The following is a 24,126-nucleotide window of genomic DNA, read 5'->3' as shown; positions in this document are numbered from 1 at the left end:
AAAAAAAAAAAGTAGCTATAAATCTTGCTACAAGTATTTTCCCCTCTGCTTGCTTTTCACTTCTAATTATAGCTGCATGTGTTTCATTTTATAATACAAAAAAAGAAATCCTTGGGTAGTTTGATTGGCACTGAATAAGTCAATTTGTGATTTTTATTATGTTGTCTCAGCCTACTCATGAACAATGCATTTATCCAATTATTTAGGTCTAGCTTGAATACTTAAAGAGTCCTCCATAGCTGTTGTCATATAGTTCTTATGTGCAACTGAGTAAGTAGACAGAGTCCCAAATATTTTAGAGCTTCTGTAGTTATTTTCAATAAAATGGCTCCTATTTCTTTCTGCCGGGTTTTGTTGGTAAAATATAGATCCCTGTGGTTTATATGAATTTGTTTCATTTGCTACAACTTTGCTAAAGTTATTGTTTCAATGAATTTTTTAGCTCGGAAGTTTTCTAAGAAAACAGTTGTATCATTTGCAGAAGACAGTAATTTTGTTTCTTTTCTGCCTATGCTTATGCTATCCATTTCTTTTTCTTGTAGCCATAGATAGTGTTAATAGTGATAAAAGACATCACACCACCTTTAGCCTGGAAATAGGGAGAGAGAAACTTACTGGCAGGAAAACCTCAGGAAACTGGGATGGAGTGAGGCCCTCCCAAAAAACTCCTGGGTAGGATCTCCCTAGTGAGGTCCCCACCACTGCCATCTCCATGGGATTTGGGGTCATGAGCCTTGGCATCAGATTCTATCTCCGCCATTTATTTGAGTGCCCCAGTTTAAAGAGAAGAAGGAGGAGTTGATATTCTGGGGACATTGTATTTTGAGATTGCAGGTTTATGCAGCAAGTGACTCTGGGAACTAGATAGAAAGTGCTACACAGGAAATGTATTGTGTCCACTTAGCTTTATTTCCTTAGGAATGATTGACAGGAGAAGTGCCAACCTGATAATAAGTGGTATGCCTTTGCCCTATTGTTATCTGTCAGATGCTGGACCAGCGTAGCCTTCCTCCCCACTGCGTTACAATGGCTATCCTTTTCTGACAGAGATCTGAGGAGCTCATGGGTCAGAGTTTTGGAATCAGGAAGATGTGAGTTCAAATCTCACCTCAAATACTTGGTGGCTTCATGAACTTGGGTAATTCATTTAACCTCCTAGAGCCTTAGCTTTCTCAGATACAAAATAGGGATAATACCTTCCAAGAAGGTACCTGTAAAGGGCTGTGGTGTTGGGAGTTGTTTGTTTGCCCCCTGTAGGATATTGCCAATCTCTTCTGCCCAAGGGAGACTTGGATTAATGTAGGGATGGGAAGCAGGAGATGGAAGTCAAGGCTGGCCACTCCATACTCCTCAGAAAAAGGGTACTTGGACCTTAGCCCAAGGGGAAGTTCCCTGAAGTCTCTGTGATTGAGGTGGTGGCTCCTCCTCTACATGCCGGCTTCTATCCAGAGTCTTTTTCCCCCTTGAGAGACCTAAAGAGGTTCTAGAACTGTATGTCTTCTTTCTTGAACCTGGAAGCTAGAGAAGACCAGGATCTTTCTTCTCCTAAACTCTCTCCAACTTCACCCCACACACAGGCTCAGATCATGTAGTGCGATCCATCTCCATAAACAAGGAGAGAACTTTGAACCTCGGGTTATACGCCTCAAAAAATGTCCATATCCTGTTCTTATCTCATCTCATCTTCTCTTACCCCCAGGGCACTCTCCTTCCTTCCTCAGTGAATTCAGTGACTACTTTATAGACCCTCTCCCTACAACTGATTTCCTTAAAGACCTTGATGTCACAACTCCTTAACCTACTCAATTGCCATAATTTACTTCTCCCCCAGCTCAGTTACACACAGACGTGACAAACCCTTCAATGGGTACTGTTAATCTTATCTGTTCCCATCTTCTCCAGCAAACTACCCTCTCTGAACATCCCCAATCTGTCTCTTATCTTCAATCTCCCCCTACCTACTCTTTGCTTTCCTGTTGCCTACAAATATGCCCATATCTCCCTCATTCTTAAACCTCTCACTTGATCTGACCATCCCCACCAGGTACCAGCCTATATTTACCATCCCGCTGGCTAGACCATTAGCAACTACCATCCTATATTGACTAAATTCCTTGAGAAAACTTTTAAAATTGACTTAGATATAGATCTGTGATCTCACTGATATATGTTTCTTCCTTCCAGTGGTAAAGACTATGACCCATCCAGTCTCATCCTCTGAGATTATTTTCTTTTTTTAATTCATTCCTTCTTTTTTCTGAGATTATTTTCAATGTTCTATAAATTCTCTTCAGGGTCACTGCCCACTATGCTATGGGGCCTTCCTCTAGGTCTCAAGAGCAGAGTGACCAAGTTTCTGGCCCCCATCTCCTGCTTCCAATCCTGCTTGGAATTAAAGTCTCCCTTGAAGAAGAGTAGGAGGTAGGGCAGCTAGATGGTGCAGTGGATAGAGCACCAGCCCTGGAATCAGGAGGACCTGAGTTCAAATCCGGCCTCAGACAGTTGGCACTTACTTAGCTGTGTGACCCTGGGAAAGTCACTTAACCCCAATTTCCTCACCAAAAAAAAAGAAGAGTAGGAGGAGAAGAGGCAAGAGGTGGCTATTCTACCTGTTTTGGAGCCGCATTATACCCCCATGCTGGGGGTGGGATGGGGCAACTTTGTTCCACACTCAGACTCCTGACTCCACGAATTCACACTGTCTGGAACATCCTCTCTCCTTACTGCAGTGTCCTGGCTTCCTTTAAGTCTTAGCTCAAACCCCACCTTTGGCAAGAGACCTTTCCTAGCCTCTCTCTGTGCTGGTGCCCTGCCTCAAAGATTACCTCCCACTTACCCCAGATGATCTTGTTTGTGCATAGGTCTTTATGTGCTGTCTTCTCCATTAGACTGTGAGCTCCTTGAAATCAGGAACTGGTTTGCTTTGGGTTTTGTCTTTCTTTTTATCCCCATTGCCTGGCACATAGTAGGCACTTAATAAATACTTGTGGACTTAATGTATTTAATTAGATGATGAGATAAAGTGCTTTGCAAACTTTAAAGCACTGTGGAAATAACAGTTATTATCATTTTTATTGTTTCCCTGGACAATGGGCACCCATTAGAAATATTTCTTTGGGGGCAGCTGGGTGGCGCAGTGGATAAAGCACTGGCCCTGGATTCGGGAGGACCTGAGTTCAAATCTGGTCTCAGACACTTGACACTTGCTAGCTGTGTGACCCTGGGCAAGTCACTTAACCCCCATTGCCCCCCACACAAAAAAAGAAATATTTCTTTGTACCCCATGGAGAAGACTCTTGGACTAATAGGTAGGAGGGAACACTTGATAGGTTGGCAGAGAGCCGCCACTCTTCTCTGACTTCTACAGCTTTTGGTCCCAGAGAAGTTGTTCCTAGGTCTTGGCAATTCCTGAAGGAGAGAAGGGAAGTTTTGGGGACGGGATCTTTGTGTCCCCCCCCCCCCAGTGTTCTGGTCCAGTCCTGGGTCCCTCTGCTGAGGCAAAGGCTAAAGACAGGCCCATGAATAACTAGCAAGGACAACCAAGTTTTTGAGCCTTCAGGCACTCTGGTATTCGATGACTCCAGGCACACTAAGGTCATGGGACTAGAAACTTGTTCAGACCTGCCAAATTAACCTGGCTTCGTTCACCTCTGTTTACAAGCTGCAAAGTCGTGTGTGTGTGTGTGTGTGTGTGTGTGTGTGTGTGTTTAAGGTTGAGGTGGAAGACTAGAGAGAAGAGACTACCTTGAAAAACTGGCTTTCAAAATGAAAAGAACAAAAGAATTGAAACTGCATTCTGGGAAATCGTAATGTCCACCCTTGGCTCCAAAGATGAGATATGAAATAACACCTTCCCACCCCGACCTTTCTGTTTCTTTGCATTTGGGGTTAGATTTTTTCAATGTGCTGGTTGGTTTTGCTGAACTTTCTTTTTTATTCTTTCTTAAATGGGATATTACCCCATCTGGGAGAGTGTAGGCAGTGAGATACATTGGGAAATGAAAAAAACCCCCAAAAGATATTAATAAAGTTGCCCACACTGTTCTGGAGCCCTGGTGAGCAAGCAATGAGAGCTAATGTGTTGTCACCCCTGCCATCCGGGCAGTCTGCTCTCTAAACAGGGCCACTTAGAAGGATCAACTTGTACCACACAGAGAGGCTAAACAACCTTGGATGGAATCTGGATGAAGGGAGCAGGGGCATTATTATATGCTAGGAATCTGAGTCCTTTGCCTTTACTCCTTAGAGCCCCACTCCAAGACACCCCAGGAACCAAACAGGAGAAATCTTTTAACAAATGGCCATTTGAGATACTAGCAAGTTAACAACCCATAGCTCTGTGCCACAAGGTCTGATGTGCCATCCCACCAGAAACTGATCTTTTTCCACCACCCTCAACTCTCCGCCTGGAGATGGCTGATCTCAGGGCCTGGAAGAAGCCTCCTTGTCCCTTAACTCTCATAGCAGAAAGTGCAGGCAAGAGAACAGGTCCTTCCCAAGGGAAGGGAGCAGTGGTGCAAGCAGACTCCCACTTTATCTGTTAGAAAGTGCTTTGTCTTCTCCCATCCATGCCCTACTGATGACACAAATGCAATCCAGTCATGTTGGTGTTTTAGTTAACGTATGCTTGTACATAGAAGTAGGGGGAATTTGCCTAAGAGGTGGCCCGTGGCCATGGGGACCATATTGGAGGGGCCGGTGGAGCTGCTATCCCTGGTGCATATATTGATCAGCCCTCGTGCAGCACACATATTGGTACTGTGTCAGCACATCCCTGCTGCCTTCCACAACGTCCCCCTAGCACAACATTCCTGCTGCTCATTCCCGGGGGCTATGGCCATGGAAGAATGTACTTTTCTCTAAGCCAAGCCTAGAGCTGAATCACAGGGTCTATCTGGGAAATGATAGAACTGAATTTGTTTGGGGTTTGGAGCAGAAAAACATCCACTGCCCCAAGGTGATTCCTACAAACTAGTGAGGATTCCATCTCGAGTGGCCCCCTGGGCTAACAGTGCAGACAAGCAAGGATTGTGGGGGAAGGTGTCTTCAAGTTACCAAGAGAGGCATGTAGACCGGGAGTGTGAGGGAGATGGTCGCCTTTTCAGCTGAGTGGGTTTATCATCTCTGTTCCCCCTCTTCTCTTGTAGGGGTGGTGATGTTCTCAGAATTGGAGAAGAAGGAGCAAAAGACCTCCTTGCAAAGGTGTAAAATTAACCTGTTTTGTTTGTGCAGCCACAGGCACAAGGGGAATTATTCTCAGCAACAATTAGCAGGTGTCACACTTCCTGGGCTCACTTCCTTTCTCCAGTTGTCTCAGGCATATGCAAAGCTGGTCATTCTCCTACCCTGGTGGCCAAGACACCATAGCAGCTCGGTTTGGGGAAGTCGAGGGAAGATCTCAGTCTTGGATCCAACAGCAACAACATGGGCATCAATTTTGAAGCAATATGTCATGGGGGCAGCTAGGTGGTGCAGTGGATAGAGCGCCAGCCCTGGAGTCAGGAGTACCTGAGTTCAAATCCGACCTCAGACACTTAACACTTTACTAGCTGTGTGACCCTGGGCAAGTCACTTAACCCCAACTGCCTCACTAAAAAAAATGAAGCAATATGTCAGACCTTTAGCAAAGTTCAGGTGGGCCAGAAATCCTAATTGGCTTCCCTGCTGGCCTTTTCCTGACATCTGGCCCCTTTACCCTCCTTGGTAACTTGAGGTCACATGCCTAAATGCAGGTAACGAAGGGACCGATCCATCAAACGGCAGCCAAAGACATTTGGTGTATAACAGCACCCCCACATCAGTTTGGCTGGTGGATCGATGAGTGGACAAAATCAGGAGAGAGATATACCCTCAGGATCACGGCAGAACTGCTGCAGATCCCAAAGCACGGTTGGGGCCTGATTCCTGTGTCTCTGGCTCCCCAACTCTCTGACTCCCCAGCTTTGTGGCTCCTAGATCCCTGGCTGGGCTGCCATGGCTCTGGGGCCACTGTCACAGGCCCCAGAAATACCTTGTTCCCAGTGTCCTCTGTGCAGGTGCTTCCAGGAGCTGGATGACCAAAGAAAGGCCTCTAGTAGGGGCAGCTAGGTGGAGCAGTGGATTAAGCACTGGCCCTGGATTCAGGAGGACCTGAGTTCAAATCCGGCCTCAGACACTTGACACTAGCTGTGTGACCCTGGGCAAGTCACTTAACCCCCATTGCCCCGCAAAAAAAAAAAAAAAAGAAAGGCCTCTAGTAAAAGGCACACTGGTAGTTTCATTCGGGACTGGCACAAGCTTAGTATTCTCATTTTCCAAATGGGAGAAAATGATGCACCTGAGGGGATATCTACATGTGTAAAAGGGCAACACTAAAACACCAGCCACTTCCCTCTGCCTTGAATTCTATTTGCTCTTTCAATGGAATTCTTCCTGGGAAGAGGATCATGGGCCTTTGGAAGGGCCCAGGAGGACAGGGCCACCACATTCTTTCTCAGACCTGAACATTTCCTCAGAACTTCTAGCCAATGGGATAGATGTAGGATAGATGTAGGCTAAGGTGAACCTGTTCCTCAGCAAGTGCCTTAAATTATCGCATCAGAAAAGCCCCTAGTTCCTGTCCTAGCTCCTGTGCTCTGAAGCAGAGGTGAGAGATTCAGTTTGGGGGAAGCAGGAGGGATTTTGTAGAGCAGGGAGAGGCTGGGCACGGCAAACTAGAATGATTGGCTTGACCTGGTCACAAGGTAAGACAAGGTACAGTGGAAGATGAAAGAGGAAGGCCTTTCTGCAGCCTTGGGGCAGACACTCTTTAGATGCTCAGGTATCTTATAGTTATGAGGACAGATGCTAGCCTGACAATGCAGAAGGAATTCTAGTGAAAATCTGCCAAGGGGCCAGCTAGGTGGTGCAGTGGCTAGAACACCGGCCCTGGATTCAGGAGGACCTGAGTTCAAATCCCACCTCAGACATTTGACACTAGCTGCGTGACCCTGGGCAAATCACTTAACCCTCATTGCCCCACAAAAAAGAGGAAAAAAAGAAGAAAGAAAAGAAAATCTGCCAAGATCCACTGTGACTGGGGTGTGTTTCATCTTCTCTCTGGGACACCAGGGGCTGAGTGTTGCATATTCTGACCAACAGAGACCTATTAATACCAGTGGCTGTGCTACTCCTATGTCTCCTGTCTTGGTAGCAGCAACAGTCTAGCCACTGCTGAGATTTTGAACCCAGGCAGCTCAACATGGAAGGGCTCCTTCCTACCCTCATCCCCCCAAATACTAAGGCTCTAGCCTTAGTTTCATCCAATGTCACCCATGGGTCTTGGTTTAGTCCTGGTCCATTTTTCTGTGCATTCTGGTTTTGAAACACCTACCTCCCCAGAGACTTGAGTCCATGCAATTGCCTTGTTCAGTGTGGCTACCTGATGGCCAGAGAAGGTCTAGCTGCCTTCTTGACCTCACTGCCCACCCAATGGTCTATTTGCTTTTCATATTCACTGCACACCAATAACTTCTTTGGGGGCATGGAAGAGAATGGCAAAGCAAATTTCTTTATAATTGACACTGCCCCTAATGCAAAGTCACTGGATGTTACAGAGGGGAGTCCCAGGCAGGGATATATTGGAGGCCCTTTGGGTATTGGGTGACTTCTCCAACTCCAACATTGTTTATCTTCTGACTTGATGCCTTTTATGATCGAATTATTTGTACTGAAGATGATATTTGTGTTTGCAAAACTACTTTACATATATTCTCATTTCTTACACAATCGTGAGGGAGCTGCCTTAGCTGTTCCCATTTTACAGATGAGGAAATAGAGAATCAGAAACATTAAATGGTGACATAGCTGTCATATCTAATACACTTTCCATGATAGTACTCTGCAAGGCTCTGTCGTACCCATTGTCCGACGTTCCTATAGTGTCACATAACCCAATATACACAAGAAGGCTCTGGCCTGTCAAAAGCAGGGGTTCCTAACCTGCAATGGGGGTGGGACTGTGAATAGATTTCAAGGGGTCTATGAACTTGGATGGGAAAACAAATGACAGCATTTCCTTTGATTTCTCTTTTTTGGCAGGGCAATGGGGGTTAAGTGACTTGCCCAGGGTCACACAGGCTAGTGTCAAGTGTCTGAGGCCAGATTTGAACTCAGGTCCTCCTGAATCTAGGGCTGGTGCTTTATCCACTGTGCCACCTAGCTGCCCCCCTCCTTTGATTAAAAAAAAAAAGACTCTTCAGAGGAAAGAGTCCATAGGCTTCTCCAGACTGTTTGGGGTGAAGAGCTGGCCTAAACATTCATTAAGCATTAACTGATACCCCCTTCCCCCCAGGATGTGGAAGAATAAATGATAAGTGTTACTTGTGCTAGCCTCCTAACACACCTTATTTTCTTCCACTAACCCGCATGTTCTGACTTGTTTACAAGTGGTAAAATATTTGATGTAAAAATCAGTTGGCCTCAGATTAGTCGAGTCTACTTTGGAGAGCTTTAGGTAACCCCTTCATTATTTCAAGCTAGCAGCTACATGGGGTGGGGGAAGGGGAAGCCCACCTGCTCTGAGGAATGGTCACGCCAACATTATTATATGCAAAGCACATTAGTTAGTTTCTAATCTGCCGGACAAGTCAATCAAGCTAGCGCGGTGTAGGGAGTGGATGATGCTGGATTTCAAAGCAGGAAGACTTGTTCAAATCCCACCCTTAAAATTTGCTAGGTATGTGATGTTACCCATATTATGGTATGCCTCAGTTTCCTCCTCTATAAAACAAAGGGGTTGGACTGAATAATCTGTAAGGTTCCTTCCCGCTCTAAATCTATGATCCCACGAAAAAGCAGGATGCCCAGCACCTGCTGGATACTGACCCTCTCTCCCTTAGATGGAAGTATCCCATCACCCCATTCCACTCTGACCCTTGGTTCCGCTATCCTCTGCCTTGGGGACCACCTGCCCAGCCAGTGTTCCTCTGGATCCTTGGGGACCTTGCCATCTTCCCCGATGTTTTTCTTCTTAGAACCTGAGTATTTCCTGGTCTTCCCATCCATTTTGAAAATGAACCCTTCTTTATGTTTTTTTTTTATCTCCTCAATGAGAATGTGAGCTTTTTGAGTTTACAGACTATCTCGATTTCTGTTAGCACACAGCTCGTGAAGGGAGACACAAAAGCATTTAATAAATGCTTTTAAAATACCTTTCTCACCCCACCCCCTTGTGAAGGCTCCAAAATGGCTCAAGTTAAAAGCAAAAAAAAAAAAATGAACATAGAATGAATCACAAGATTTCCACCACAATCCATAACATTTATTTCTTATTAGATATTATATTAAGTATAGAAGAAAATTTAATAATTGTAAAGGCAAGGAAAAAACACTAGTCACCCTATAAGCAATGCACAGAAAATGGAGCGGGGGCAGGGAGGGGAAGGGAGGGGAGTGAAATGAGGCATAAGCCTAATATGTGATAAATGGTCCGCACATTCTCAAGCTTTCTTTGTTAACACGTTCACCGTTAACACCTTTCTTTTTTTCCTTTCATGAATCATCTCCCTCTTCAGATAAGCACAGCATGGAGGATGGTTGGGTAACATTGGGTAAAGAGATGAAAGCAGCCTAAAAGACTAAACAACTAAGCAAACAAAGACTATTAAAGGCGAAACAATAAACTCTGGAAGCACTCGATTCTGTTGCTGGGAAGGGACGCCCCATCCCTAGGAAGACTTAACGCTTTCCTTCTCCTGTTCGATGGCTGAAAGAGAACAGAGTTAGGAAGTATAAAAAATGAAGGAGATTAGGATCCTGGAGATCATCAAATTTGGCAGTGGGGAGCCAACAGTTTACTATGGATTTCAATTTCAGCCATACTGGGTAGTGTTAAGTGGGATAAATTCACTTTTTTTCCCCCAAGTGTTAGTAAGCATAGAACAGAATGGCTCGAATTCATTAAAGCATTCAGGTTTTTTTCTATGGCTATTGACCAGAATTTCTCAAGTCTTTACATGATCCACATGGGGAAAAACAATTTCGGGTTTAGCTTTTTTTTTTTTAAGAGAAATGCGATTTTCCACAAATGTGATGTAACATAGCACAAGCAGAGCTCCTAGCTTTTGCCATCAGACCCCAGGAGGCTCGGCAGACTTGGGTTTCTGGGCTCAGTGATTCCCATAGGAAGGCGAAGTTGGGGGAGGAATGACTTTTATGGCCCTACCAGCCATGACTTACTTTCCTTGGAAGGAAGAGTATTCTTCTCCTCTGTGCTGGTCTTTTTCAGCTTTTTCTTGTCAAATTTTTCCACTTCAGAGAGGTCTGGTTTGTCACACATTTTGGCTAAGGAAGAATAAGAAATCTTTCATTATCACCTGGCTGTTCTCACCTAGGCTATCCCAGGGTAGGCATTTTCAAGGACTCCTTAAGGAAAGCAGCCAATTCTTCAGGAGAAAAGGAATGCAGAAGCAGAGAAAGCAGCTGTTAGATAAAAGCCTTAGTCCTTTGTTATCCATACTAGCTCTCTTAGCAATTTTGAACCCAAAGTAAAGAAGCCAACACTCCGGGAAGAGGCAGGATTTCCCCCCCAAATCACTATGCTTCTTCCAGACTTTTGGGGGGATGAGGGGCTCACACTTTATAAGCAGCTGAACTAGACTCTGTCTCTCAGGTTTTGGCATGAAGCTGGGTCTCTGAAAAAGATGGGGGAGGGGGGGAGAAAGGATGGTTCCAGGGAACTGGGAAGGTAAGAAGTCTCGGGTTTCCTAGAATACTCCAGAAGACAAAACAGCCTCCCAGCCAGGAGAGCGGGGGTGCTGCTGCCTCCCACTGGGCCAGCTGCTTCGGCCACGCCCATGTTCCCAAGGGGCAGCATCCACGGTCATGCCACACTCGCCAGGGGGCTAATGGAGAGCTGCTCCTGCTGCCTACCAGCCAGAGATGGCACCCAAAACACCTGCCTAGTTACACACTACCCCCTAACCTCCGAGAGCCGAGAAAATGGCAGCTACGAGGGGGGGGAGTGTGTGAGGGGGGGGGCAATCTTGGAGGAGAGCAAACCCCCCCTGAGGATGGTTGAGGCTTACTGAGGTGAAGGAATCACCAAGGGGGCCTCAGTAATCTCGGGGAGGGGAGCGATCTCGAAGGGGGTTTGCTCACCACCGAGGGAATAAGTGGGGAGAAGACCGAGGACAGCTCCCCAGAGGAAGGGCCTGTTGAGGAGCGGTAGCCCGGAGGCGCATCTGCCTCCCCTTCACCTCCCAAGAGCCCAGTCGAGGCAGACGGCCCAGTGGCCGTTGAGCCTCGGCCGGGCCCGGCCCGCCTCTGCCCGATCCCACCCCAGCCCGCCCACAGCACCTTAATTCGGTACTTCGAGCCCGAGGTGCTGAACCTCGTGGCCCGCGCTACGCGGGCTGCTGCGGCCTCGGCCCCGGCCCCGGCCCCGGCCCCGACCCCAGGTCTGGCCCCGGCCCGGGCCGCAGAGCTGGGCCCCGGCTGCTCTTGGTCCGGCGCGGGCTCCCCCCCGGCCGCGTCCAGTCTGGGCACCGGAGCTGGCCCCGGTGTCGGCTCCCCGGCCCGCATCCCCTCGAAGCCAACGAGTCCCCAGGGAGCGCGCGGCCCACGCCCCGAGCCTCAGCAGCCAGCGATGGCGATGCCAAGGAGAGGCGAGCCTCGGGGAGTCGACGGCGCCCGGCCAATGCGCTGGGGGGGGGGGGGGGAGGAGCGCGACTCTGCCCCTGCTCCGCTGCGCCCCCTAGCGGCTCCCGGGGCGCACGCGCCCAACAGCTGCATGGGAGGGGGAGGGGGGAGAGGGACAACAGGATGGGGCGCGGGGGGGGGCGGGGAGAGGGGTAACGGGATGGGGCTAGGGGGAGAGGGTTAACAGGATAGGGGGCAGAGTTGGCGGGGCAGAGCTGTCCAAGGTAGGGGGCAGGGGGGGGCAGAGCTGTCCAGGGTGGGGGGCAAGGGGGGCAGAGCTGTCCAGGAAGAGGGGGCCCTGCTCAGCAAAGCCAAGCCGAGCCAAGCCGGGCCCATCCCGGTCCCGCCAAACTCACCTGTTACTCTGGGTGCCTGGCGTGCCTGCTGTCACTGTTGCTGCTGCTGCTGCTGCTGTCGGAGCCTGAGTCGCTGGAGGAGATAGCGAGAGCTAGGGCAGGATCAGGAGAGCTTGCGATGGGAGCTGCAGGAGGCACTCGCTTTATAGCGCTGCCCGGGCCCTGCGCCCCCCCTCCCCCCATCCCGCACACTCCCGCCCTCCCACAGGCCGAGGCGGCGAGCTTCCCCCTCCTCTGGTGCCCCAAGGGTACTAAGCGAGGTGCTGGGGAACGCCACGCGCCACAGCCCAGGACAAAGACTGCTATCCTTCCTCCCACGCACCTTCCTCCCCCCCCCCCACGCCCCATGCACCCCGTCCCAGCCGCTTCCTCCCCCCACCCCCATTTGTGTCAAGATCTAGAGCCCCAGTCGTGCTAAGGGATTTTTGATACTGGCTGGTTTAAGTCCAGTTCCACACCCTCCCCTCCCTCCCACCCCCAACTCGGTCCAGTCCTCCTCTGAAAGCCCCTCACATCGGACATAGGATTCGAAATTCTGAGCTGGAAAGGACCTCAGAGACCACCCCTATATAGTCCAACCTCCTCCTTACATAGAAGAGGAAACTGAGGTCCCCAGAGACTAGGTGACTTGCCCCCAAAGCTCAAGTACTGTCTGTAATTCGACTCAAACCCAAGTCCTGAGCTCCAAAGCCACTCCACTGTCCTCGCCCCTTGCCAGTGCTGCCCTCTGCACCCACCCACCAAACTCCTCTCCTATTCCCCCAACATACAGAGCTTCCAGGCACCCTACAGCCACACGTGCGCAATCACAATTTCCGAGCCGGAAGGGTCCTAGCCCAAAGCACATCGGAAGGGAACTTCCACTATAAGGCAGTCATCCAGTGAGGAAGAACCCCCTTACTCAGAGACAAGCCAGTGCCCCCGGGGGCAGCTAAAACTGTTGGGATGTTTTTCCTGGACATTCAGCCTAACTCTGCCTCTCTTCAGCTCCCCCCACCCCCACCACCACCACCATGGCCTCTCCTGGTTCTACTCCCTGGGACCAAACAGAGCTAGCCCAAGCCCTCCTCCAGGTGCAGGCCTTGCAAATACCCAATCACAGCTCTCGTGTACCACCCAGTCTTCCTTCAGCTAAAACCCCCAATTCCTTCACTTTCCTGGCGGCCCTCCTGTCTGGACACTTTCCAACTGCTCCTTGTCTTTCCTAAACCATCTTTCCCAGAGCTGAATTACACTACACCAGATATGGTCTGCTGAGGGCAGAAGACAATTGCCTTCCTATTCCTAGAAGCCATCTCTCTTTTAATGCAAACCCAGATCCCACTGGCATTTATGGCTAGGACATGGGAGCTTCTCCTCTGTGTCAAAATTTAGGGAGCAGGGCTGCCTAGGAACATACTAAGTTCTCAAAACTTTTTTTTTTTTAAATAAGACCTGTGATTTCATCCCTGCAGGCAACTTCTGATGTGGAACACAGCTTCTCTGTAACTAACTGCCTAAGAGATTCTAGAAAGTTAAATGATTTGCCAGTGGTCACAAAGCTAGCAAGTGTTAGAATCAGAACTTGAACCCAGATCTCCCAGGCTCTAAACCCCACACTCTGTCCACTCCACCCACCTATCTGTTATTGGCAAGAATACTTATTATTAGTGAAACTCACAAGCTTCTAGGTGGCCCACTACTTCTGCACCCCCAAATGAGCCCATCACTAGACTGTCCCTGGTTAACTTCATGGAGGTGTTTTCACCAGGATCTCTCTCTGTTGGGCAAACTCTTTCGTCAAACCACGTAGTGCAGTAAGGAGCCTGGGAGCTGTGATGTAGGAGATGGGGCTCCCCATGCACGAATACCACACACAAACCTACACATTTGGGATTTCAATGACAATATGTCTCTCTCTACCACAGGGTCTTAACTTGGTGTCCATGAACTTTAAAAAAAATTGATAATAATATTTCAATAGAATTGGTTTCCTTTGCAATACCATCCATCTTTTTGTATGCATTTCAAAACCTTATTCTTAGAAGAAGTCTGAGACAAAGAAGTCCGCTCTGTGCCTGTCACATGCTGGCTTACCAACTGAACTCCAGAGGGGGAAATGTCTTATATGTACAGATACACTTACAGCAGCTTTTTTTGTTTTTGTTTTTTTGGGTTTTTTTGGTTTTTTTGTGTTTTTTTTTTGTAGTGGCCACAAACTGGAAGCGATGGGGGTACCCTAGATCTACTGGAGAATGGCTGAACAAGTTATGTTTTATGAATGTAACGGAATAAGAAACAATGAAAGGCCTGGTTTCGGAGAGACCTGGGAGAGTTGTATGAAGTAAATGCATAGTGAAATGAGCAAGCCAGGAAAGCAATGTAAACTCTCACAACAACATTGTAAGAACGAACAATTTGGAAAGAATTAATAACTGATCAACCATGATTCTTGAGGACACATGTTGAAGCAGGCCACCCACCTACTGACGGAGCGGCGATAGACTCAGAACACAGAATAAGACACACGCTTTTGGACAGAGACAACATAGGACTCCGTTCTGCTCGACTGAATATCTGTTACAAGGGCTTTCTTTGTCTTTTTAGGGGATTGGGGAGTTGAGGTATTTGAAAGAAAAGGAAATTTAGGGGAAAATAAAAACGATCACCATGATGTGTGAGATTGGGAAATGGGACTTAGAGGTGGGGTGTTTCTTCTTCCATGCCAAAAAAAGCATCTTGACATAATCAACAAAACTCAAGGGATGGAAGGTAGAAACCTTTCGACAACAGCACCACCCAGTGCCTACAGTGAAAAAATTCGATTGAAAGCTAGTTATTTCCTCCTGGGAAGGCTGTGACTGCAATCAATAAGTATTTATTAAGAGTGCCAACTAGGTACCAGGAACTGTGCAAAACACGGGATTTAAAAGAAAAATAGTAAAATCCTAGACAGTCAGAGCTGGAAGGGAGCTTAACAATTCCTGGAATGATGCACTGAATGAATGAATGAATGAATGAATGAATGAATGAATGAATGAGCAAACGAATGAATGAATGAAAAATTCTATTAAGCACTTACTATGTTCCAAGCATTGTGCTTTGGAAATATAAAAGAGCAGGACAGTCTCTGCTCTTGTGTGGTTCACGTTTGAATTAAAGGAGACAACATGTAGAGGAGATTCCAGCAACAGGGCAGATGGAAAGGCCCAGTGCTCCTTAGGGTGCTATGGCAAAGCAGATGGTAATACAATTTTTTTTTCGGGGCAAGGAGGGTTAAGCGACTTGCCCAGGGTCACACAGCTAGTAAGTGTCAAGTGTCTGAGGCCGGATTTGAACTCAGGTCCTCCTGAATCCAGGCCCGGTGCTTTATCCACTTCGACACCTAGCTGCCCTCGGTAATACATCTTTAGTGTCATTGCCACTGATGAAAACCACCTCCACTGATGATGCTAGGCTTTTGACTAAGGACTTGATGCTAAGGATTTAGTGGCTTCTTTAATGATGATGATGGCAGGAAGTGTCTCTCCACAGGTCTGAGGGAAGGTTGTAGTCAGAATGGTGGTTTGAGGGGTGTTGACTCTCCTAGCATATCCTAGTTCCTCAGGGATACCGTTAAAAAATGCATCATTTAGTGGCTCCCCATTTTAAGTAATATATATTTTTTTAATAACTAGGTGCTGGAGAATCAACAAGAGGGAGTTCAAATGGTGTTTCTGAAACATTGTAAGTTATGAGGTCAGTTCTAAAAACCTGCTTTTAATGGAGGGTGGGGGTGGAATGTGAAATGGTAAGCCAACAAATAGGCAGATGCTTTAGGTAAAAGAGCTTTCAGTGAAGTCCCCAAATCATTGATCCGTAATGCCAGTTCTAGAAGGGCCCTGAGGGATTATTTCATGGATACCTCTCTCCCCTTTGGTAGTCTGGTGAAGCCCGTGGCAGATCCTGTCGCAGAAAAATGTTGTGAAATTCATAAAACAAAACGTGATTACAAAGGAAACCAATAATACCACAATACAGTTGTCAAAATATTGAAAAAATAAACAAACAAGGTCATGGACCATAAGTTAAGAACACCTGATTCTAGTTCAACTCATTCATATTTATAGAGGAGAAAACGGAGAGAGAAGTGATTTACCCAAGGTTACAGAGAAAAGCTTATCTAACTCTTACTGAAATTGAGGCTGAGCAAAGGTGGGAATTAAGGAAGCCGGCGTTTCATCAGCATGCCATTGATTGTTAGAGCCAGAGGGGGTGTCAGAGAGGACCTTGTTGCATCCCCCATTTTCCAGAGGGTACCTATCAGAACAAGGACTAGAACCAAGTCTCTCCCCTCCCACCCAGTCCCAGGGTCTTTCAGCCAGGTTGCTGAAATTCAGTGCCACCCCTCCCTTCCCCGATCCCACCTCTCAGGCCTTCTAAGAGCAGCAGTCTCATGACTCAGGACAAGCAGCTTAACAGGGAGGGGCCAGATTCTCAATGCTTCCTGGGCCACCCTGCCCTTCCCCTTTCTGGAGACAGCTAGTGGAAGTATCCAATTCTGCAGCTGCTTGCCCCTGATCCTCCCCTTGGCCAGCAGTCATGATGCCCCCTGTTCCTGGGAAAACAGAACGTGCTGTAACATGGAACACAAAGGACCACTCCTGTCGGCATGGAGGAGATCAAGACTGGCAACCATGACCCCCACCCTGCTCCTTCCTCCCCCTTAGATAGAATAAGAGCTAGAGTGAGGGTAAGCTCTTTCTTGCCCCCACTCTCTCCAACCTGTCACCCACTCCCCACTCCCCCCACTCCCCCCCACCCTTCCTTGCAGGAAGGAGTACAAATGGTGTGATCTGGCCTCTGACTGTTAACTCCTTCAGGGCAGGGATCCAGGACGTCTTCAGTCCAAGTTCCATGATCTGGGGGAAGCTGAGCACAGAACTTAACAAATCCTCATTGAATGAACTGGAATTGAATGTCCCTGTCCTTAGGCCACTTCATCAGATAGGATCTAGTCAAAGTCCTCAGATGCAGACTCCCCAACAAAACGATGTCTTTGTGTCGAATCCGCAATGCGCGCAAGCGCTCCACGAACGTCCACAGGCATCTTATTTCTAGGGATCCTGTTGAAACTCAAGTGCTTTAACAGGGAACACAGCAATGCCAGAGTCCTCCTAGTAAAACGGCCTGTGAGATGAGAGACTGCAGATGCTGAACATGATGTTCGGGTGTTCGTGGTGGGCTGTTGGGTTGGTAACAGTTGTTTAAAGATTTTTCTTACAAGGAAGGCTTCACGAAAGGGAAGAGGAAGTGACTGACGAGAGAATGAAAGGCAACAATGACATTTTCTAAAACAGTGCCTGACATCCTTGGATTTCGGATTTAGAACTGGGACTTCGAAGGTCATCTACTCCAGAACTATGAAATGATTTGCTCCACGGGGAAAAAGCAGCAGAACACTGGGAATTAGGACCCAGGTATTGTGACTCCAGACCGACAGTTTTTTTGGCAAATAAGATTACTTTGTCTTATTTGCGTGTCCTTTTATATGACAAAATTTACAAAAAGTTTTAAAAATCTCCCCCCACTATTTACTCATTTGCCCTCTAAGCCCCCGAACCTTACTTTATTTTCTCTGGTGAACACTTCTTTCCAGCCCTGCTTGTCCCTTTGGGGTCCAATCAATTCAGGTAAGCCCAGCCTGGAAGGGCTCTGGGCTGCCTTTCAGTGCCCAGGCTCTACCCTAGCATTGGGCACTAGGACTCACAAGTGGCAGCACTTCCTAGATCTCAACAAGCTTGAAGCCACCCTGAGAAGTGATCACGATGACAAATACCTGTCATCTCTCTACACCTCCCACCCCCCACCCCATCCCCATGCTTCCCATTCCCTTCCCCCCCTCCCCCCTCCCCCCCCCCCATGTAAGCTTCTTCAGGTCAAGAGACTTTTTCTTTCCTTTGTATTCTTAGCATCTAGCCCAATGCCTGGTGCCCAAAACATGCCTGTTGAATTGACTTGATCTGTTCATTTCCGAGAGAGTTACCATAGGATCCTTATATTGTTAAGGGTGGTATTTTGAAACTGTGGGTCTTGCTCCCCTAGCCCCTCACATTCTTTTATTCTTCCCGATGGCTTTCTTGAAAATCTTTTCGACCTCAGGGCACACACAGCCTTCTGTCTGGCAGCCCCTGAAAGCTGAAGCCAAGGACGGGGTCAGGAAGCTGTGGATGGAAAGCGCTGAGATGCTTCTATGACCTAAGGGATGCTGTGTAGCTTTGTTGATAGCAGGAAGATAACGTGGGTGTTCTTCCCTGGAGTCCTCCTCTCGTCTCTCTCTGTGGCAATGGGTCCACCAAGCTGGAAAGGCTTCGAGTAGAGGCCTGGGTGATAAACTTGAAATCTGTTGTTCAAGCACCAGTCCAGCTCTGTTTGGAGAGGCCCATTGCCGGGTTGGCAGCAGTTTGATTGATTGTTTCGGCTAGAGGAAATCGGAAAGACCATCTATCAAGTTGTTGGGAATCTTCATTCTGTATTGGTCCAGGGGAGAGCACCCACAGTGATGACTGGAGCGACATATTGAAATTAATGCCACCATATGATAAAATAAACTGGTAACCTAATTGCTGGGAACTGCTCTCATCTCCTAACTGAATAACTGCTCTTGGGTCTCTAGGATCAGAAGAAGCAAACAGACCCAGTGGGGAGTCATTGGCCTACTGTAGACCCAGGCTGTAAGAACACAGTCCTAACACCCTCTGGGCTGCCTCTGAGGCTACTCAGTCACTCTCCTCCACCCTGGGGCAGTTGCTTTCCTGCAAGAAATCATGGATAGCCGTGGTAAGTCCCCAGGTGACACAGGAACGTAGGATGACCAAGGAACCACCTCGGTAGATCAGAAGCAGTTTTCGTCCCCGATCCTCCCAAACAGCCTGAGCAGAAGCCCGCAGGCCTGGCGCTTCCTGCCAACCTACCTGTGACTGCATGTTGGCAACTAGGACACTGAGTGGGTAAAGCAGTAGACATGTGAGGGTCCCGTTGACACTGCCAGCCACTAGAGCTGGGACCCAGCAGGGCAGACCTTGTTCAGCCAGGCCATCTCGGATGGGATCTTTGAAAGAGAAGTACAGGGCACTTCCCAGACTGTTTCTCAGGAGGACAGGCAAGAAGCCCCGATAGTAACCCATGGCTAGCCGTTCCCATAAGCCGTAGGAGTGGAATTCCCGTAGGATGCTGGAGGTGCTGGGGAAGCGGGCATCCTTCCGTCCATCTTGAAGCACGTTCTGTACTCGTTCAAAGGGGGTCAACACCACAGCTTCTACCGCCCCTGACAGAAAGCCGGCCACCCAGTGATGCCATAGCCTGGAGGATCCAGTGGGAGAGAGAGCTTGGAGCAGGTTGTCATGGATGCCGAAGAGCAGGGTCCCCTGAAGGGTCTTGGCCAGAAGGGGTGGGTAGATTCCCCGGTAGAAGCGGTGAAGGCCCTCCTGCTGCAGTTGATGGACAGCCTCCGGGACAGACACAGCATGGATCTGCTGGCGGAACACAGCCTTGTAGATGGGAAAAGTCACAAATGTAGACAGGAAGCTGGAAATGGCCCCAAGGCTGTAGCTTCGGGAGAGCCACCGGGGGTCTTCCGGGATCTTTTCTCTTTTGACTTCTTCAGGTTCTCCACGGGGAGCCTCACGCTGCTCCCCCATGCTGCTAACAGCAGGCTTGGGCTGGAAATGACTGACAGAGAAGAGGACAAGAAAGTTAAGCTTTTGCTTTTTGTCACAAATGAAGTTGCTGAAACTTGAAGAAATTCAGAATCTCTGGGCTTTTTCACCCGAGAACACAAGAAACCATAAGCATTATAGGAAAATAAGGTTAGGTTTTTTAGTAAGATGCCAGCTTTTCTTTTTCTTTTTTTTTTGGGGGGGGGGCAATGAGGGTTAAGTGACTCGCCCAGGGTCACACAGCTAGTAAGTGCCAAGTGTCTGAGGCCGGATTTGAACTCAGGTCCTCCTGAATCCAGGGCCAGTGCTTTATTCACTGTGCCACCTAGCTGTCCCCTAAGATGCCAGCTTTTCCAGAAGAATTGTGAACCTTCCTCTTTGTCCTTACCTTTTATTTTCTAATTTCAACTAAGTATAGGAAATCTCCAATTTCTAAAAAGAAACTAAATCTTGGGTGAGGAAGGGAAAGGGGGGGGGAATCTCTGCAAGCTGCAGTGATGACAATTTTGGCCACGGAACCACGCCTCAGGAGCCTCATTTTCTGAGCTGACATTTATAGCCGTTTCTCTTTCTTTCTCTTTGCGACGTGGCTCCCCAGAGGCCAAAATGCCTTTTACTCTTACATCCAGCCCTCAGTGTACATAGAGAAAGGGAGGAAATAAGCATTTCTAATATTGCCTACTATGTGCCAAGCACCTTTTACAAATATTGCCTCTCTTGAGGTCTTCCACTGCGCCCCCTAGCTGTCACATGAACTGCAATGCTTTCATTGTCTTACATACAAATCTTCCTTATTACATCATCCCTGTCACTGATGACTTTGGGCCTGACCTTCAAACCATTAGGGCCCATCTGATGCTCTTCAAATATGGCCTCTTAATTAGTGAGCTAGCTACATCTCAGGCCTTCAGACTGGAAGGCACCAGCCATCATGCAGCAGTCTGATTATAATAGATGCTCTGTCTCACTTATGATAAGCCACTCTCCTACTCTCTGTTTTAATGGAGCCACTTAGGACTCTTAACATGTTCTATTTTCTTTTAATAGCTCTCAAGCGAAAGCCTTACATCTCCCTGAGCCTGGGTGAAAAGCCAGGGTGGACCCCTGTCCACGGATCAGGGCTGTGAGCAGGATTTTGTACTAATGGGCTCCCAGAAATGGTCACAGCTACATATAAATAACTGGAGAGCAGAGAACTTCCAACTAGAGCCTGGATGTCGCCACATTCTTTGGTGTGACTACAATCCCATGTTCTAAGTTCGCTTTTTATCAAAAACAAAGGATTGGAGGATACCTTTGGTACAATGGAAAGAATTTTAAATCCTGAGTCAGAAGACTAGATTAAAAATCTAGCTCTACTACTTGCAACTTGTGGAACCTTGGACAAATCATTTCACCTCTCTGAGCCTCAGTTTCTCATCTATAAGATGAGAGAGCTGGGTTAGATGATCTTGGAGGTCCTTTGCTGCTTGAAATCCATGAACCTATGTCCTATTCCTAGTGCCATCACTAGCTGAAAAAGATAATAAACCCAACCTCATCCACTCCATTTTAATACCCCCACCCCAAAGGGAACCCCAAAGGGGACCCCAAAGGGGAAGAGAGGAAGCCACTACATCTGCTAAGGGCTCCCAGCGGGCCTCCAATAACTCCCAACCACAAGGAGTCAAGAACAATAGGTCCACCAGCCTAGGGTTTGGTTTAAGCCCCCCAGCCCTCCTCCCCTTCCCCAAGAAAAGATCCTCAGCTGCTTTCCTCGGGTGACACAGAAGTGCCACGCCCCTGCAGTTTTCCAGACAAAGACAGGAGAGCCCCAATGGCCAACTCACCTTCAATAGAAAAACCAAAGAGGGAAGGGCTGCCCTCTGGATCACTCCACCTACCTCCTCATTGTGTCCCCCCCCTCGTTTTAGGAAGAGAAGCCCCTCCTCTAGGGCTAGGGAACCCAGGGGCCAGCCAAGGGGGACTCCGTAAGAAGTTCCATACTAGACAAAAGGAAAAGCACAGGCTCTTTGTATGTGGGGGCCAGGAAGCTGAGGCGACAAGCGCTGTGGTTTGGCTTTTCGCTCCCTCCTCTCAAACTACTGCAGGTTGGGGGCGGGGGAGGAAGGAGTACAGAAAGATAACTCTTTTCAGAAAAGCAATTCTGCAGAACGGGCTGCCCGATCTCTGCTAGTTTGTAAAGTGAGGGAGATGAAGAATGGGGATGGGGGAGATGAGGGTAATTAGGAGGATGAAGATGATGGAGATGGGAGGGGGGTGAAGATGGCGGAGTGGGGATGGTGACGATGCCGAGGGCGGAGTGGGGGTGGAGGTGGCAGAGTGGATGGGGATGGGGTGGGGGTGGGGATAACAGGGTGGAGATGAGAATAGAGGGGAAAATCGGGATGTGGTAGATGAGAATGGTTGGGTGGGGGGTAAAGGTGGGGACGGCGAGGCTGGGGGTAAGGATAGGTGGGGGTGGGGATAGGCGGGGCTGGTGAGGCTGGGGGTGGGGATAGGCGGGGGTGAGAGATGATGGGGTGGGGATAGGTGGGGGTGGCGATGTGGGGGTGGGGATGGAAGAGATGGGGGATGGTGATAGGGGGTGGGGATGGAGCAGGTGGGGAATGGCGATGTGGGGGTGGGGATGGAGCAGGTGGGGGATGGCGATGTGGGGGTGGGGATGGCGGGGGCGGGGGTTGGGAGAGGCAGGGTGAGGATGGGATGGGGGCAGGAGATTGAAATGGTGGAGTGGGGGTGGAGACGTCGAGGTGAGGGGGGATGGGAATGAGGATAGGGATGATGGGGATATGAGAGGAGGAATGGGGCGGCTGGGGTGGGGAGGTGGATGCCTAGTGGAGATAACGATAATGAGAATATGGCAAGGATGGGGATGGAGTTAATAGGAAGGAATTTGGAGGGATGGAGATGGTCACTTGGGGATGGGGATAATGGATATAAATCGGGGATGGGAATGGTTGGATGGGAACAGGGATAACGGGGATGCGGGAATGAGGATGGTCGTGTGGGGATGGGGAAAATGGGGAGATGGGGATGGTCATGGGGATGGGGATGATGGAGCTATGGTAGGGATGGGGATAGACGGGTGGGGATGGGAAGACGAGGGTGGGGATGGGGATGACGGAGATGGGGGGATGAAGGTGATCGGGTGGGGATGGGGATAACGGAGATGGGGGGATGAGGATGGTCGGGTGGGGATGGGGATGACGGAGATGGGGGGATGAGGATGGTCGGGTGGGGATGGGGATGACGGAGATGGGGGGATGAGGATGGTCGGGTGGGGATGGGGATGACGGAGATGGGGGGATGAGGATGTCAGGTGGGGATGGGGATGGGGGGATGAGGGTGATCGGGTGGGGGTGGGGATGACGGAGATAGGGGGGATGAGGATGGTCAGGTGGGGATGGGGATGACGGAGATGGGGGGATGAAGATGGTCAGGTGGGGATGGGGATGGCGGGATGAGGGTGATCGGGTGGGGGTGGGGATGACAGAGATGGGGGGATGAGGATGGTCAGGTGGGGATGGGGATGGGGGGATGAGGGTGATCGGGTGGGGGTGAGGATGACAGAGATGGGGGAATGAGGATGGTCAGGTGGGGATGGGGATGATGGGGATGGAGGGATGAAGGTGATCGGGTGGGGTGGGGATGACAGAGATGGGGGAATGAGGATGGTCAGGTGGGGATGGGGATGATGGGGATGGAGGGATGAAGGTGATCGGGTGGGGTGGGGATGAAGGAGATGGGGATGATGGAGATGGGGGGATGAGGGTGATCGGGTGGGGGTGGGGATGATGAGGATGGGGGATGAGGGTGATCGGGTGAGGGTGGGGATGATGGGGATGGGGGTGAACGAGCCAGCGCCACAAGCCTCAAGCCTGGGGGTAGGGGGGGCGCGGCTGCTCTTACCTGGACCGGAGCTGCCCCCGACGCCACTGTCCCCGCCGCGGCCGCCCGGAGGGAGAACGGGAGCGGGAGCGCTCTTCTCCCGTCCGTTCGTCCTCCAGGCGGCCACGGCGGGCCCTCCCTCCGCCAGGTCTCCGACTCCGCTTCTCCCGCGTTCTGGACCAAGTACCCTAGGCAGGGGGCGGGGGGAGGCACAAGAGTCCGCCTCCGCTCCCCTCCCTGCTCTCCCATTGGCTTCTCGGGCTGCCCGTCACGTTCTTTGTCTTGCCAAGGCCGCGCCCTGATCTGCCGCTGCGGTGGGCTCAGCGGCAATTTGCGATGCTGCGGCTGCAGCCAAAGCCAGCGAGTAGTCTGCGAGTCCCGCAGTCAGTCAGTCAGTCAAGAACCTCGGGCACTGGGGCTCCGAAGACAAAAGCGAGGCATGCCCTGTCTGGGGAGCTTCTATCGTACCTGAAGCCCCCTGCCACCACACCTGGCCCTGACCTTCGTCTCCAGGCTCCCCGGAGCGTCCACTCCCGTCCAGGGTC

General features: G+C 49.5%; 2 protein-coding genes across 2 annotated transcripts; both read right to left on the bottom strand.

The window, feature by feature from the left end:
- Nucleotides 1-9,264: 9,264 nt before the first annotated feature.
- On the bottom strand, nt 9,265-12,342 carry TMSB15B (thymosin beta 15B). The gene is made up of 3 exons (XM_043974764.1): nt 12,015-12,342; nt 10,198-10,302; nt 9,265-9,724 (listed from the first exon to the last, which is right to left on the bottom strand). Exons 2-3 carry the CDS (start codon nt 10,295-10,297, stop codon nt 9,687-9,689), a joined length of 138 nt encoding a protein of 45 aa, XP_043830699.1. The 5' UTR covers nt 10,298-10,302; nt 12,015-12,342; the 3' UTR covers nt 9,265-9,686.
- A 5,550-nt stretch (nt 12,343-17,892) lies between these two features.
- On the bottom strand, nt 17,893-23,780 carry SLC25A53 (solute carrier family 25 member 53). The gene is made up of 2 exons (XM_043974763.1): nt 23,603-23,780; nt 17,893-19,703 (listed from the first exon to the last, which is right to left on the bottom strand). The coding sequence occupies exon 2, from the start codon at nt 19,670-19,672 to the stop codon at nt 18,752-18,754; it is 921 nt and encodes a 306-aa protein (XP_043830698.1). The 5' UTR covers nt 19,673-19,703; nt 23,603-23,780; the 3' UTR covers nt 17,893-18,751.
- Between the last annotated feature and the right edge of the window lie 346 nt (nt 23,781-24,126).

Source organism: Dromiciops gliroides, chromosome X, assembly GCF_019393635.1.
Source record: "Dromiciops gliroides isolate mDroGli1 chromosome X, mDroGli1.pri, whole genome shotgun sequence".
NCBI lineage: Eukaryota > Metazoa > Chordata > Mammalia > Microbiotheria > Microbiotheriidae > Dromiciops > Dromiciops gliroides.
The sequence above is the reverse complement of the archived record's forward strand: the minus strand, read 5'-3'. Positions and strand labels throughout refer to the sequence as shown.